Below are 16,830 nucleotides of genomic sequence, written 5' to 3'. Positions count from 1 at the left end.
TTAAATTGAGCATGATTGGCTGATGATCATTCTCTGTAACAACTCAGCCAACTCTACACACCAATTATGAGCATGTGATGGTGATCAACACATCGGGATTGTCTTGTCCCACAAAAGCAATGTTAAGCAATGAAAGCAACTTGGTCAAAAACAATTTGTCAACAATATTTAAACAGATCTTAGACAAAGCAGTCGTCCAAGAAATGTGTGGCAGATGAACATGAACAGATGAAGACCATATGTTTCCAAATGCCTTTGTTTGAAATTTGAGTGAAATAAAAGTGCTCAAAATAAGTTAAACCAATTTATGTTCTGCATTTTTTCACTTTTGAGATAACAACATAAATAAATCCTAGTAATTAATTCAAAGCTGATCCTATTCTGACAACGTTTGTGTTCTATTAAATGAATAGATTCATTTATAGATAGATTCACCCAATTGTTAATGCATTCAAGTCATTGTGCTTTCTGACAACACTGAGTCTTTGTCATTATGTGTTGTATGTGTGTTAATATTTATTTAGTAATCAGTTGTGAATAGATGCTTACTGTTGTGCTTATTTTACAAAAGTTGAGTTGGTGGTGTATTTTTTGTAGTTCCTTGCATTTAGGTGCTGCATCAGCTTGTATGTGTGGTAAACAGCTATACTGGGAGCAAGGTGTGCTGAAGACCATTAATGCATCCTCCTCCCAGTAGGAGAATAAGAGAAGGGGGTGTGAAAAGGGGCAACCACTGGTGAAAAAAGAGAAACTCAGCTCACCGTAGCCCAATTAAAATGGCCACATAGGATCACTCGAGGTCTTTGCCGACTGGGGACCAAGCTCTACTGTAGTTATTTGGGATCCAGGAAATGAAGCATCATAGCGCAGGAAAAAATTGGCTTGATCTGCAGATACTCTCGAGCCCCAAAATGTGCTGCTCTGCAGATTCCTGAGGAAAAACACTCGATATCCATCAAGGCAGATTGGGAATGTGGCAGAGCCTTTGTGAAAAACCTAGCAGAGGGCGTCTTCGGGGTCTTGGGGGGTCAAATCAGCTGATACGTCTCCGACTGCATACAATGGGAAATTGTGTATCAAGATAAATGATCCTCGCAATCCTTTGATGAGTAGGGAGAGAGAGAAATTTGGCCAGAAGCTGTAGGCTCTGTGACCTCGCTGTCATCACATAAGTCCATAGGAACCTCAAGCTTTCCTCCCGCTCCATTCAAAGAAATCCTATTGTGTGCTGGATTTCCGGACAGTTATAGCTTGCTAAGATGAAGATATCCCAAAGGTCAGTGAGGAGAAAAGACAAGGCCATCCTGTGCGGAATAGAGTTCCTCACCCCTCCTGCATGGATTTTGTTTAACATTACACAGGTGTTATATACACACAGCGAGGTAGACGCTGAAATGTTTGCTAATTCCTGAATTAATTAGCCTAATTGATGCAGTCATTAGCATAACAGGTTATGTTTAGCACTCTATATAGCAGGACATTAAGCAGCTTAAGTGCCTTTTGTTTAATTGCACATCTGTGAGTAAAAACTGAAATGTTCCCTCAGACATTGAAGGCATTAATGGCTTTCAATTACTCTGCAGCTACAGTGTACATGAGTACTATCATCTGTATTAGTCACATTATTAACAATATAACCTCTGACCTTTTCTGCTGTTGTGAGCATTTATTGTAATATTTTCCTGAGTCATTATTACTGGTAGCGTAGCCATTATTCTTCCTCACGGAAAATTCCATGTTGTGGATATTGCTGAACAACACTTAACAGTTCCTGTCTTCTTCTAATGTAAACCTTGGACTGAGTGGACAAGCTCCATCAGTTTGTTGAAGCAGCACCACTGAAATGACTTTTCAGAAAGAAAACCTTTCATGCACAATGAGACCTTAGCATTAGCTTACAAAAGATAGTTTCAGGTAGCATTTTCTTCTTTGCATAATCTTGTTGAATAACATTGTAAAACTGGGTGTCTCTTTCCTTCCCAATGTTTCATTGCTCATTCCACTCATATCCACGCAAACTATGTAACAGTTGCAGATTTTATGGTCTCCATTGTCTCATGGGAATTGTATGCAGCAGCGATCGCGTGAGGCAATATTCAGGATGTAACACAATGGTGTTCGACAAAACAATGGAAATGAGAAGATAAAACACCACTTCTGAATCGAGCTGGTGTTCTCACTAGTTTCTTTATCTCTCTTGAGGTAGAAAGACGTGTAATACGAATTGTTGATCGACAGTTTTTGGCTCAAGCCTGAGGATTATTTTGGCAATCCAGATGTGCAATTTCTACTACTTAACAATTTGTAGCTCAACAACATCACTATAATTCTGCTCCCTGGCTAGTAAAAATAAATGCAACATCTGGATATTGTAGCTCTACCACTGAACAGCTTTAATATTTAAATTTATTTATTTAAAAAAAAAATCAGATTTAAATTAACACATGATAAACCATCTGTTTACGACTAAAGTTTTCTTTATTAAGAGTAATCCATGGTTGGGGGCTCTTTGGGCTCTATTGGATACTTTGTCTTTGCTTGTTTACGTTTATAGATTATATTCTTGATTGTGATTTCATTTTGTGAAGCTTTGTCTATGGAACTTTAATGATTGTTTTAAAGCTGATGAAACAGTGTGCCACATCAATTTCCTACCACTACTAAACACCTTCATTTGTTCATAATGTTGTCAAGAAAAGACCTCAGCAGAAATACTGGTGTGTGTGTGTGATATACAGTATCACTGCTGTTTGTTTTGTTTTTTTTTTTGTTTTTTTTAGCTTTATATTTTGCTCCTGGTATTTTAGTAACTCTTGAGTTAAAACACTCCAAAGTCTGAATACAGACATCCTCAGAGTAATTTAGCTAAATCTATAAACTGCATTTGGCAGATCAAATATCCTCTGTACTGCCAGACTGTTAGATATTACTCTTCAGATAGCACTTTTTAAAAACTTGCAAAGAGCTGTGTTGAAATGCCACGTCCCTTTGGAGTCTCTCTTTGAACTGCCAGTAAAATCATTTAGTGAAGTTTATTTTTCATCTTTCAAGCAAAAGGAATTATGTTGTTTTGCTGTTTCTTATCTCAGTTTACTTTGCAGTCTCATATACTCGTGATGTGGAGTCATCACTACTTATCTTGATGCAACCCCTGTTTTTTCTGTTCCCTCTATGAGACACATGTTCATAGCATTTTACTCCAGCCAATTAGGGAGCCAATCCCATCTGGAGGATTTGAATCAAAAAAACAAGAGAATCCCCATCATGGCCCACCTGCTTTGGCTTCTCTGCTCTGCTTTGACGTTCAGTGCCTTGCTTGCACTACACAGCAGATAGCATTATTATTTTGCAGCTCCTTAATTGGGTTCGGAGCAGTTATTTCATCATCTCAGTCGCATCATAATGATACTCTGGAATGAAATGGAAATCACTAGAAACTATGTGCCCAGAGCAGTCATGCAGCACGTTCACTGAGACATAATGACGTGCCCCGCTTACATTGACGTGCTTTTTAACCTCCTGTTTCCTGAAGACTCTTTAAATCACAGATCTGTCCATGGAGGTCATCAGGACAGATTGAAACCAAAAAGTCCTATCAAAAGACGGGAAATTTGAATTTGGCACCGAAAGGCATATCCTGTCTGCTGACCATCTCAGAATCCTCATTATATGACATGGAGATGGACCATTTTCATTCAGATATGATATGCAAAATTGAATACAGCTACTTTGGAAGCATTTACGTGTGGTCATAATGCTTCTAATCCATTATGGAAGAGATGTTAGCTACTGGGCTCTGCCATTTGTTCTTGGCAGGGCGAATTTAACTCGTGTTTTAACTTTCTGCTCTGCTTGGAATGATTATGATTTATGCAATTAGTAAAGTGCAGTTTGGACCACTAATGCTTAGTGCATACAACTTATGGTGCCAGTAAGATAATAGATTTTTTAAATGAGTAAATTAGAACAATGGTGCATTTTAGGGTCCAAGTGCATCCTAGTTATGTGAAAACATTTTATCATTAAAATATGAAATTGAATTGAAGTGCTCAGCCCGCCATCTGCTACACTGGCTTGGAAAATACTTTGTTATATGCTTTGCTCTATGAATATGAAGTGAGTTAGTGGGTGAGACAAATCCGTCTTTGACATGAGAGAAAAAAAAACAGAGACAATATGGTACATCATTTATTCTTTTTTTCCCTCTTACATTTACATCCTTTTCTTAACGCTTTTTGACCCACCAGCACCTGGTGCGCCTCCACAGCAAGTGACAGTGTTGACAGTCGGGAGCCATAACAGCACGTCCATCAGTGTGTCATGGGACCCTCCCCCCTCTGATGAGCAGAATGGCATCATCCAGGAGTACAAGGTAAGATCAGACCTGATCCACCGTATGAAAGTATATGTTTTATTAATGTGTTGTAAAACCTCACAATGAATTCTGTCTGGCGTGTCTGTCTCTAACAGATCTGGTGCCTGGCCAACGAAACCCGCTTTCACGTCAATAAGTCTGTGGACGCAACCATCCGATCAGTGGTGGTCGGGGGTCTGCAGGCTGGGGTGCAGTACCGCGTGGAGGTGGCTGCAGGCACCAGCGCAGGGGTGGGGGTCAAGAGCAAAGCCCAGCTCATCATCTTGGGTAATCCACTCAAACACACACACACACACAAAGTCAAATGAAATGACCTAATAATGGGGGACCTGGGGTCTCCTTCACAGTTTGGGGGGCTCTGGAAAAATGATTTATCAATTTATTGCACTTGAAGAAAAGAAGATTGCGCTTTACAAACGCAGACGTCCACTGAGAAATCAATAACGTTTCATTAAGCATAGTGTCTGGTAACACTGCCAAGTACTGTTAGCCATATCAATAATCCTCTTCAATATGTGGGCAGCTGGCGCTAACAAAGTAGACAGTGTTTTTGTGGGAGCTTATCAGACTATCACATCTTATCAAATGGCTAAAGGATGCCCAGAGTATATTAGCCAAGAATCAATATGGCAGCCCAGGCCAGATGCTCTTCATCTGTGACTTTTGACTGATATATAATAACACCTTTAACGTGCAGAGAGAAGGGGGAAACACAGGCCTATGGACCACAGCTTAATGATGGAGGAGGGGGTGGTGGGGCAGGGTTGGGTGGTGGTGGTGGTGGAGGTGGGGCGTTCCTGCTGGAGACTGTGAATCTAATTTCACAGCACAGTAGCCGCAACAGAAAATCAAACTCTGTCAGAGCTGCTCTGTCAATCTCGTGTCTTGCAGCTCAAGTTGATAAGTGCACTGCTGAATTGATTTACTCTGCCTCTGTATTGGATGCACTGATGCTGTTTAAAAAAAATACATTCATTGTTTTGTTTTTACCACGCTCACACTCCCATGATGACGCTGTTTCTTTATGGGTTGTTGTTGTTTTTTTTCATTATTTGACGCAATCAGTAAATATTTCGCTTTTGTTGAAAATATCTTTCCTCTGGGATTCCTCACAAGTAAAGTAAAGGAATAAACCTATAAAGCTCTTCTGCACATAGATGTTTTTTTATGAATAATAGCTAGCATTTTTTGCACTTTGTATAGTTGTATACTATATATTAATCTTGTGTTGCAGTTAACATCAAATGACATTTTTTGAACCACTTGAATTGATTTTTTTTAATCCCAAATAATTTCCATTCACAGCAGCTATTTGTATTGTAATAATTTCTTCATGTGTATGTGTGTGTGTGTGTGTGTGTGTTTGTGTGTGTGTGTGGTGCCCCCAGGTGCAGAGCTGAGAGACATAATGACGGGCTCCGAGGGCAACAACAGCATCTCAGACGTGGTCAAGCAGCCGGCCTTCATCGCCGGGTTAGGAGGGGCCTGCTGGATCGTCCTCATGGGCTTCAGCGCCTGGCTGTACTGGAGGAGGAAAAAGAGGAAGGGACTCAGCAACTATGCAGGTAAGAAAATCAATTTACATGGTCCTGCATCAACATAGAATCTCAAAGCACACTGGGTCTCTCCATCCAGTGAAAGCTGATGTCATCACAGACGCGACTCCATTTGAGACAGCTAAAAAGCAGAACAAAGGGAATGTATTCAGCGCGGATGGAAATAGGCCCTATTGACTTTAATTCAGTGTGCGCTGATGTGCATCGACTGTGCTGAGTTCCATCAGTGCCGCACCTCAACACTCTAATACATTCATGCAAGATAAGTAATTTAACATCCCCTTCCATTACCAGACCATGGCTGGTGTTGTTTGCACATTAACACAAGGCGCTCTGAGGTTAGCATATGAAATATTCTCATCCCTCTGTGAGTCAAGCTTATAGCGCTTTGCCATTATTATAATGTATACGGCAGTTTTCAATATAGTGACGTGGGGAAAGGGTGCCATAATTTTCTGTTTCTAAAGAGATTTACATGATTGAGTGCTGCTTCCCTGATCCCTTCTAACGTATTGAAGAGTTTAATTCAAAACAACACATTTCCATATTAAAGAGTGATAGGAGAATGATTGGAGGAATAGAATTGCCCTGATGCCTTAATATCTACAGATACATAGATATAAGGAATGTATATAAATGTAGCTTACCTAATTAAGAAACATCATTTATATGGGATTTCTAAGAGTTCATCTCAGAACACTCCATTCCACTCTCTTAATACAACCCATCATGCTCCAGTTTTCTAAGGAATGAATAAATGAAATGATGATGGTGCAGAGGTGCCAGGCTTAAGGGGTCAAGTGTGTAACCTTTATTTCAACTTCAGCCCTCAGGGCAATCTGGGGTAATGCAGAAAATGCTGCTGAAGTGGTTTGATGTCTTAGTGCCTCCAGTTTCATCAAAACGTAACTGCATTACACCATGGTGTTGATTCATATTAATAATATGTACCTTGTCTTTTGTATTGCAGTTCAGTCCTTCACATTTACCCGTGCAGGTATGTCTTATACTTTAAATATATATATATATATATATATATATATATATAACAAAAATATCTCATACGTTTAGCTGCCTGTATTGCTGGTGGCATCAATTATCATTCAAACTGATATTGGTGATATACACCAATATCAGTTACATTGGCCACTTTGTTAGGTACTTTGCTAGTACCAGCTTAAACCCCCTTTTTGCCTTTAGAACTGCCTTCATTCTTTGTTGCATGGCTTCAACAAGGGGCTGGAAATATTTCATTAGAGATGTTGGTCCATATTAAGATGATCGCGTCAGACAGTTGAGGCAGATTTGTGGACTTCACATCCATGAGACGAATCTTTCGTTCCACCACATTCCAAAAGTGCTATTTTGGATTGAGATCTGGTGACTGTTGAGGCCATTTGACTACAGTGAACTCATTGTCATGTTCAAGAAACCAGTTTGATATGATATGTGTTTTGAGACGTAGCATGTTATCCTGCTGGAAGTAGCCATCAGAAGATGGGTACACTGCGATCATAAAGGGATGGACATGGTCAGCATGTGGAATTGAAATGATGCTGGTTGTAACCTTTGGTTATCTTAGTTACTGTTGCCTTTCTATCAGCTCGAACCAGTCTGGCCAGTCTCCTCTGACCTCTGGCATCAACTAGGCATTGTCACCCAGAAGAACTGCTGCTCAAAGGATGTTGTCTCTTTTTTTTGTACCATTCTCCATAAACCCTTGAGATGGTTGTCCGTTAAAATCCTTCCAGATAAGCAGTTAATGAAATACTCAGAACAGCCTTTTTGGCACCAACAACCATGCCACTTACAGTAAATTAAATTTTTTCTCCATTCTGGTGCTCAGTTTAATCTTCTCGTCTTGACCATGTCTGCATGCCTAAATGCATTGAGTTGCTACCATGTAATAGGCTGATTAAATATTTACAAGAACAAGCAGTCAAACAATTGCACCTATAAGAGGCTGGTGAGTGTACATTTTCAGATCAAATAATTGTAATTTAACAATTTTTCTTTGTCCTCCCTCTTTCCTACGCAAGTTACATTCCAAAGAGACAGAGGCCTGATCAGAAATGGAAGGTAAGAATTTAAATGAACTTATAAAGCACATGAAACCCCACAGTTAATTCTTTCCCCAGTAATATTGTACCTCAAAACTCCACATGCCATCACACTGACAAGAGCCTGTTGTTAATACCTGTAATGAAGAGTGCCTCCATGATGAATGGAATTTGCATACATGTTATGATATTCGCCCCTGCTTGCTCATATCGGTGTATGATTTGCACTGATGTTCACTTGATGAAATCATTAATCACACCTTTCAAGTGAGTGCTACAAATTAATGCAGGTGGGCCGCTGTTTATTTTCGCCGGCTGCCTCTCTGTTCACTGGAGGGTGTTGGCAGAGTGAGAGGTCATGGGAGGAAGGGAAAGGTGATGAATGTGCTCTTTGAAAAAGCTTGGCGTATGGTACACTGTGATGGGTTTCTCACAACAAAGTGTTAGACCTTGAGACTTTACTCTGGGAGATTTTGCTGCCTGCTCAAAAAATGCCCAAAGTGGAGTGACGTTTACCTCTGTATCCACTGAATATCAAAGTGTACTGAAACAGCAAAGGAAGGGGGTGAATTTGCTTTGCGGAAAATGAAAGAATCTTCATTTTTATTCCTCTCCATGCCCTCTTCCTTTTTGTCACACCTAAGCAAGCAGATAAGCCCCCAGCTAGAACAAATGTTGCAAATAATGGACTAAAAATAAACACTTTTTTTTTTTCTTGCCTGACCCTTTTGATGTGCATGAGTGTGCTTTTCACATTATTCTCCTGTATGTGTTGATGTTTGCATGTGTTGCAAAGTAAACGTATGCAAATGTATGCACATGCTTGTGCATTTTAAAATGGAAATTATTGACGTAATTGTTTGAACACCTTTGAGCTATCACTAAGTCAGCTGTGAACAATTCCCTTGACGCTTGGCAAGCCACGCTCAGCAGGGAGATTCAGTGTGGCTGCATGTTAAGAAAACATATGTGAACAGGAATGCAAGGGGCTTGTGAGAGTTTAGCCATTCTTATAGCATTTTATACAAATATTCTCCCCGAATTGCCACCTACAACTTCCCTACATTGAAGTCAAAGCATGCATTCATGAGCATTGTATTTCACTAAGACAAAATGACACGGTAGCTTTCCTTAAACTACCTAATGGGCTTTTGCTGTCTCTGTTGCTATGGAGACGGTGCACCAGTGTAGCCGATCTGCCAGAGGCTGTCCATGATTCTCAATTTAAAATGTAAATTTGTGTTGTGCTAAGGCTCCAAAGTGGATTTAGTGTGTATTTAGGCCTGCTTTGTATCTCCAGGGAGAGTTTGCAGTGTTGGTGGAGTTAAGGGGAGGCAGAAGTCTGATTTATAGACTTGCCATTTTATGTCTCTCTGTTGTTTATTGTTGCTTGTGTGCGCAGAGGGCTGCTCCACAGGCGAGAATATGCTGAATGAGTTTTCACATCAATTTGTTGTTGATGCAGCAGAAGGAAAATGGGTAATACTGTTCCAGTGCAGGCTGGTGATTTAACCATGTCTTTCTCCCTTCTTCTCCATCTCTTTTGTTTCTCTACAAACGTCCTCCCAACAGCCGTCCAGGGTTGCTGAAAGCAGGCGACCAAGGTCTGCCCTGGTTGGCTGACTCGTGGCCCTCCACCAGCCTCCCGGCAAACGGCGGCTTAGGGAGTCCAAAGGGCGGTAGCAACTTTGGCCGAGGAGGTAAAACACATAAACAGGGTCGGGGTGATGGAAAATACAGTTTTAGCCTGGATGGACAGTTTTGATGCTCATCCATTGGGAAGTACAGTGACAAGACACACAAACACAGACAAACACACACACAAATTAAAACAGCCTTCGAGGGCTTCACTAATTTGATTTGACACACTTGATATTTGGCTTGAGTTGATGTTATTTGCGTTTACTTTTGCCATTAATTCTTTCAAGTTATTAGTCATTATGTAGTTGTTTTTTCCCCCCATGGTGTTATGCTGTTGATAGTAAAGTATTGGTATTGTATTTGTGTGTTTGCGTGTTCTCTTAACCAATTGGAACCCTGCTGAGCTGCAGGCTTCATATGTGCATGACAGTAGAGCTGAAGGTTAGCGCTGTTTGAATATCCCCCTCGTGAACACTCCAACGGGCTCCCACAGCGCTTTGCATGCTAATTATGGTTGTAGATAATCACTTTCATTTATATCAAGTCCATTTGAGACCTGTGTTTAACTAATACCGAGCACCAGAGCAGCAGGGGTTGTTAATGACCTTAAAGATCGTTAACTTCGTGTCAACTCAACTCTCCATGATCCCTTTTCCCTTTTCAATCCGTTTTTGTTTCAGATGTTTTACCGTCCGCGGCAGTGGAGAAAACGGGCACCATGCTGTCTGATGGTGCCATCTACAGCAGTATTGACTTCATGGGGAAGGCAGGCTACAGCAGCCCGGCACGAGTCAGCCAGCCCACCCCCTACGCCACCACCCAGATACTCCAGTCCAACAGCTTCCACGAGCTGGCTGTGGACAGGCCAGATCCCCGCTGGAAGGCATCCCTGCAGGCCCAGCAGGAGATGGCAAACCTGGGCTATTCGCTAACGGACAGACGCCCTGGCAGCGGTACGAGCCACCATGAAGATAAAGATAAATTCTGTTTTTATTTGGTGTGATGTTTGCTTCCTTATGATGTATCGCCAGTCCCTGTGGATTTCATATAGCTTGAAAAGCTAGAACAAGCAACATTTGTCATAAAATGATAGGTATTTGGGACCCTTTTTTTTTCAAGGAAAAGTACCATGAGGAAGTTTGCAAACTAAACCATGAAAGAGCTAAATGAAAAGGATTGTATTTACATACTCACAGAAAATGGACCCTTGGGATAATGCTCTTAATTACTCTTCTGTCTTCATCACAATTCTACCCTGGGAGCTTATCTAGCCCTAGAAATGTCACACAATCATGACGCATTTCTTAGGGGTTAACTTGATTAGTGATGGCGGAAAAATCCCTCAGTGTTATTTATGCAGTGAATATACATTTACTAAACTCATGGAGGCATTTCTGTCTGTTTTTTTTTTTTTTTTGCTCAGTGTGCTCAGCTAAATGTCAGGCCTACCAGAGATAAAGTAGAGCAAGCTGTATGAAATCAACTTAAAGGGGTTTTCCGCAGGTCTTGATGCCTCTTTTGGAAATGTCAACATTCAGAAAAAGGCCTAATGTGCTGTCAGGACACAAAAAGGAAAAATAGCGAACACTGGTTGGGAGACGGATTTGAAAAAAAGTTCAGATAGCAGAGAAAGATAGACGATGGTTTGCAAGGTAAATATGTGTGTTTGTGTGTGTATGTGTGTGACAGTGTCAGACATAGGTTTGCGTGCGCAGCATGCAGGGGATTTGTCAGTATTTTGAAGACAGGACTAAGCTTCATTCCCTCTTTTTCAACCCAGGTGCAAAGGTCGGGAAGAAAAAGAAGGTGAAGGGTGGAACAAAGGGCTCTAAATCAAACGGGACATGTTGGGCGAATATTCCCCTGCCTCCACCACCCATGCACCCTCTTCCTGGTACAGAGGTTGACCTTGACCGCTACCCTCAGGAGAACCACGGAGGAGGGTGAGACACATTCATATCTCATCAATTTCTGTCCAGCAATGGACACACACAAACACAAAAACACACGTCGGCAGAAGAAACACATGCAAACACAGAGGTCCCAATATCTTGCACCTTCGTCAAGCTATATGTGTGTGTTGTTCTATAAGACAGATTGAATAGGAGCCTATCACAGTTTAAATTATACTTAAATACACCCCACTGCCCTTTTTTTCCAAAAAACTAAATATTTTTTATATTAAGCATTTAAATACATAAAGCTTTGTTGTGAAAGAAATCAACATTTTGATATAATCATATTTGGTTCATTTATTTTAGAATAGTGGCATATTTTAAATGGTGAGAACATTTGCTTTAATTAAATTCAAACAAACGTATTACAGCATCTGTGCATTAAAATAATTGTTGTTCAGTTACTAGAATAATACATTATTCTAATACAGCCCTTTGATATGCAACACCATTGAAGACACAGTCAACACACCGATCTTTGTAAGTTATTACCCCCCCAAAAAAATCGACATGTTTCTCCTTTTCAAACAGTAGCCCAAACAGGACAATTATGTATTTTATCCCTGCCTCTTGTACTACTGATTTAGAGATGAAGACAAATGAATGCAGGCAAACTATCCATGAAAACCAAAGTGTGGGCCTCCAAAATCAACACAAAGTCAAAGCTCTCTAATCAAAACAGCTAAAATCAACCAAAGATGGATGGGTGAATGGATCAATGGATGGGTGAATGAAGGAATGGTTGGATGGATGGATTTACATAATCTCTTCTCAAAATTCATGTTTTGAGTAACACAGGACATCATTTTGTCCACACGCCAGGTATGACAGCAACAGTTGGGCCCCTCCCATATCTGTCCAGACCTACCGCCATCAGAATTTGGACAATGACGTCGAAGAGGAGAGAGGTCCCACTCCTCCTCTGAGAGGACGGTCCTCCTCACCAGGAGCTGCTACCTTCAGCCAACCGTCGTCTTCCTCTCTTAGCTCTGCCCACCATGAGGAAATGCAGTCCATTCTGCAGGCCCACTTGGATGAGCTGACAAGGGCTTACCAATATGAGGTGGCCAAGCAGGCATGGTAAGGATAAGCAACCGGAATTTGGGAACCTGCTTTGTCCTTTGATTTGATGTCTGTTTAAAAAAAAATATACGTAAATATTAGATTGTTTGAAATGTGTGCATCTGAATTTCATTCAAATTAGTTTGCCTTGTATGGTAGAAGAAATACCTGTCATTTGATTCTGACAATAGTTTGGGTTTTGCATACCACTAGCGATGTTTGAGCGTCTTATGAGCTAGTATTTACATGTGTCAGCCCGACTCTGCAATCTCTGTTTCTTCAGAGGGATAAAAAACACATCTTCATTGATTACACCTTTGATGGAGCGTTGGAAAACTTGACAAGTCAGTGGTGGCACGTGTTGGAGGCTAATGACTGGGTTTACTCTAACATGCTGTTCTGACATCAGTAAATAGAGCTGGTAATTATGCATGCTTCTCCTCTATGGCGGGATGTGAGCCATCATGGAGGACAGCTGTGGGGGAGATAACAGGCATGTTGGTGACAGCCCTGCCCATCCACATATCCTTTATTCAGCCCAATTACAACTTCATTGTGTTAGCGCAACACACACCAGCACAGAGAAAGTAATCAGGGAAATCACTGCAGACATTCATAGTCTCTGCATTGCTACCTTTCTGAATATGCACTCATCCTTCTTTTCTATGTTGTTCGCTATTTTCAAAAGTTAATATCTGACCTCTGCTTCATCTCTAAATGTGTGTATTGTTTATTAATATACAGTATTTCCCCAACAATCAATTAGGCACATGAAGAGCAGTCCAAGCGTGTCCACCACCCCTATCCCTCCCATGGACTTCATGTCCGGTACTCTGGGCTCTGATTTGGGAGCAACACTGCTTTCTGAAGAAGATGAGGAGGAGGAAAGATATGCCATTGTGTCAAAGAATTTGTGTGGCTTTGAATACACACCCGGTCACAGTGTAGATAACCTGGAGGGCTCAGGTATGTTTAATATTTGGTAAAAGTAATTTATCTGAGGTTATTTCTTTGAAATGCGTGAGCTGCCTCACTGACATTATGAACAAACACTGGTTTAAAGTTAACAGCTGTTGAAATTCCTGCTGCTCAAGAAATGGTATCCTGAAAAATGTGACCAATACAGCTTTAGGTGATGATACACAGACAAATAAATGAGAGCAACAAAGAGAGAACTAGAAGTTGATGTATTGCTTTTTTTTAAGAAGTGTTTTTTTTAAGAATATGGCTATCTGTCCAAGAATGTCTTAATGGAAACTCTAAAGCATTACTTTAATGTTGGAGCACATACCGAAAATGAAAATGTTGATGTATTTTCACCTGAGGTTGATTGTTTTACACTCTTATTTACCGGTAAGAAATGACATACACATTCAGATAATATGCCAAAGACACAAATGTTACATTTCCTGTGTGTGTATAAAATATCTCTGACAAAATAATCAAACTGTCCAGACACAAGAGGTTTCAGTCACCTAGGAAAAGTGTCCATATAAATTGCATCCTTATTGGACATGTCAGTGCCAGTGCAGAGACATCCAGCCTTCTCCAACACAGCCCCCTTTGAGTTACTGTACATATATACTCCAGACGTAAAACACTCAGAATTAATTTAAAAGAAAAAAAAAAATGTCATCCTTTAAACTAATCCGGGATTTAGCAGAATTAATATAAAGTTTCCATTGATGCAGAAAATACTGTGCAGTCAGTTAGCTTGCAATGCATATTAAATCCCATGTAATCATAGCATAACAGCGTCTGAAAAACGCGTGCACGCACACACACACACATACACACACACACACACACACACACACACAAGACCATGAGCTTGTTTATGAAGCGAGCAATGGCACTGATAGACTCTCAAATTAATATATATGTATATATATATTTTTTTTGTAGCCTTAAAATATTCAGATATCCTTTTGTGAATCATAGGTAAAGCTTTTCATTTAAGTGTTCTTCGTCAAGAGACATCTAGACAGTCTTTCAGAAGTTACTTGACGTCTTTCTTGCAACAGCATCAAAACCTCGGCATAAAATATTTTAAAAATCTTTAATAGTCCTCGACTGAAGAGTCATACATCTTACATTTCAGATTTGATGCATGTATAAATAGGCTTCTGTTTGAAAGCGTTACTTTAGAGAGAACTTTTGAAGGCATCTCCCACAGGGACACAAACGTACTGTTTTTAGATTCCGTTGTTTGATAGGTTAACAGAGTGACTTGTGCATTGAGAATTTGTGTTTAAAACATGTTTGATAACCTCTGGCAAGGCAGGATTCAGGTCAGTTGGGACTAAAAATATTTACCAACATTAGCAATGCAAACATTTTATCTTGGTACGTTTAGTTGACACGTTCGGAAAAAGGCAGTTTCAGAAAGCGTCTCCATTACAAGAAACAACATTATGAACAAAGCCAGTGCGGTGGCACTATTTCCACAGGGGCCATATTGAAGGTGTGGAGTACTGCTTCAAATCGCAAATGTTTTTCCAATATGCCTGGTTTAAATCTAAATTTAAACACTGCTCTTAGTATGAACTTCATACTTCTGTTTGCTTATTTAACTGCATCTAAGTAGAAATGGTTCTTGAGGCCTTCTGGTTGGAGCAGTCAGTTGCACTATTCTGTAAACATTAAGTATGATTACTAGTTAGATGTGTTCTATTGCTCGTTTCCACAGATTATGAGTCTGAATTACAATGTTTGAACCATCTATGCTGACTGGTTTAGATGACTATTATGCTTCAGACAAGTTTAACACCAAAGCCTATTAAAATCAATGGCATTAGTACAAAGTGGATTATTACAGTACATGTGCAATGCTTTAAAAGTAACTGTATGAAATTACAAATATACAATATCAGAGTAGAAATTGTTGAAACATTTGCAGCATTAGATTGGAAATATTTTCCAACTCAATACCAAGGGAAAAGAGAAACATGAATGTGAACAAAGTGTCTGTTTGTGTGAAGGTTTGTATTTTCTGTAAGTGTATGTCAAGAATATTATTTGTATGTATGAAGTCACATTCATGCTCCTTGCTCCTCTCTTAGTACAATAAGAGAGGACAATACAATACTTAATAATAAGTATTCCGCTCTCTATTTACATGCATTTAAAGTATTTCTATCTAGTACTTAAAAGCATATTTTAGCTTGTGATGATTTCTATTCGTCCACGTCACTCTTTGTTGTGTAGCTCTTCACCCTCATTAACTCTCCCTCTGCTCCTCATTGTAGGTAAAAGCTCCCAGCAATATCACCCAGAAGGCTCTGGCTCTGCAGACCACGGTGCAGCCGGCACACATAGCCTTGGCCACAAGAGGGCCCCACTGACTGGCCTCAAACCCCAGACAGACAAAGTCGGGACCCTTCCCAGAAGGAGAGACACCAACACAGACAGTAAGTCAAGTCTGTTATTTACAAGAGCATCCACTATTCTAAACTACTCTCCAAGGACTCGCTCTCTTATGAGTTCTCTCTTTATTTTTATTTTTTTCCTTCGCCAAAACACCCTCATCCACCATCCACTCAGCATCCCACACACCGACCATGAATCCCCTGCACACTGTGGGTTCCCGAATGCACAGCTCGTGGGCAGCTGCAGCCTCGGACCCCTCAGAGGAGTGCATGGTGACCGTGTCGACCCTGGAGCGGCAGCATATGGCTTCATGGAGCGGCACTACAACATCCAACAGGGCCACCCTGAGCAGGGGCTCCCACAAGAGACCTGGCACAGATCCCATCCACAACGGGCATCCTGCAACAAATAGCACAGAGAAACGGGAACACTGTAAGTGTCAGGCTACATGAGCATGTGTCTGCGTGCACATTACATGTTTGATTTGATCCAATAAAAGCTAGAGACATATACTCAACAAAAATATAAACGCAACACTTTTGTTTTTGCTCCCATTTGTCATGAGATGGACTCAAAGATCTAAAATTCATTCCAGATACACAATATTACCATTTCTCTCAAACATTGTTCATAAATCTGTCTAAATGTGTGATAGTGAGCACTTTTGCTTTGCTGAGACAATCCATCCCACCTCACAGGTGTGCCACATCAAGATGCTCATCAGACACCATGATTAGTGCACAGGTGTACCTTATACTGCCCACAATAAAAGGCCACTCTGAAATGTGCAGTTTTGTCTCACAGCAAAATGC

At 40.5% G+C, this 16,830-nt stretch overlaps 1 protein-coding gene across 1 annotated transcript in view; it reads left to right on the top strand.

Moving 5' to 3' along the window:
• LOC306831539 (roundabout homolog 2-like) overlaps positions 1-16,830 on the top strand; it is an 84,350-nt gene that overhangs the window by 64,229 nt on the left and 3,291 nt on the right. The window contains exons 15-26 of the mRNA XM_079355694.1: positions 4,248-4,372; positions 4,471-4,642; positions 5,764-5,940; positions 6,902-6,928; positions 7,971-8,010; positions 9,564-9,691; positions 10,313-10,585; positions 11,413-11,575; positions 12,410-12,667; positions 13,416-13,615; positions 15,898-16,059; positions 16,193-16,450. Coding sequence (XP_079211820.1) covers positions 4,248-4,372; positions 4,471-4,642; positions 5,764-5,940; positions 6,902-6,928; positions 7,971-8,010; positions 9,564-9,691; positions 10,313-10,585; positions 11,413-11,575; positions 12,410-12,667; positions 13,416-13,615; positions 15,898-16,059; positions 16,193-16,450 — 1,983 coding nt within the window. The remainder of the gene's footprint in view (positions 1-4,247; positions 4,373-4,470; positions 4,643-5,763; positions 5,941-6,901; positions 6,929-7,970; positions 8,011-9,563; positions 9,692-10,312; positions 10,586-11,412; positions 11,576-12,409; positions 12,668-13,415; positions 13,616-15,897; positions 16,060-16,192; positions 16,451-16,830) is intronic.

This window comes from Symphodus melops, assembly GCF_947650265.1.
Source record: "Symphodus melops genome assembly, chromosome: 11".
In the NCBI taxonomy this organism is placed as follows: domain Eukaryota; kingdom Metazoa; phylum Chordata; class Actinopteri; order Labriformes; family Labridae; genus Symphodus; species Symphodus melops.
This window is presented reverse-complemented; position numbering and strand designations above follow the sequence as displayed.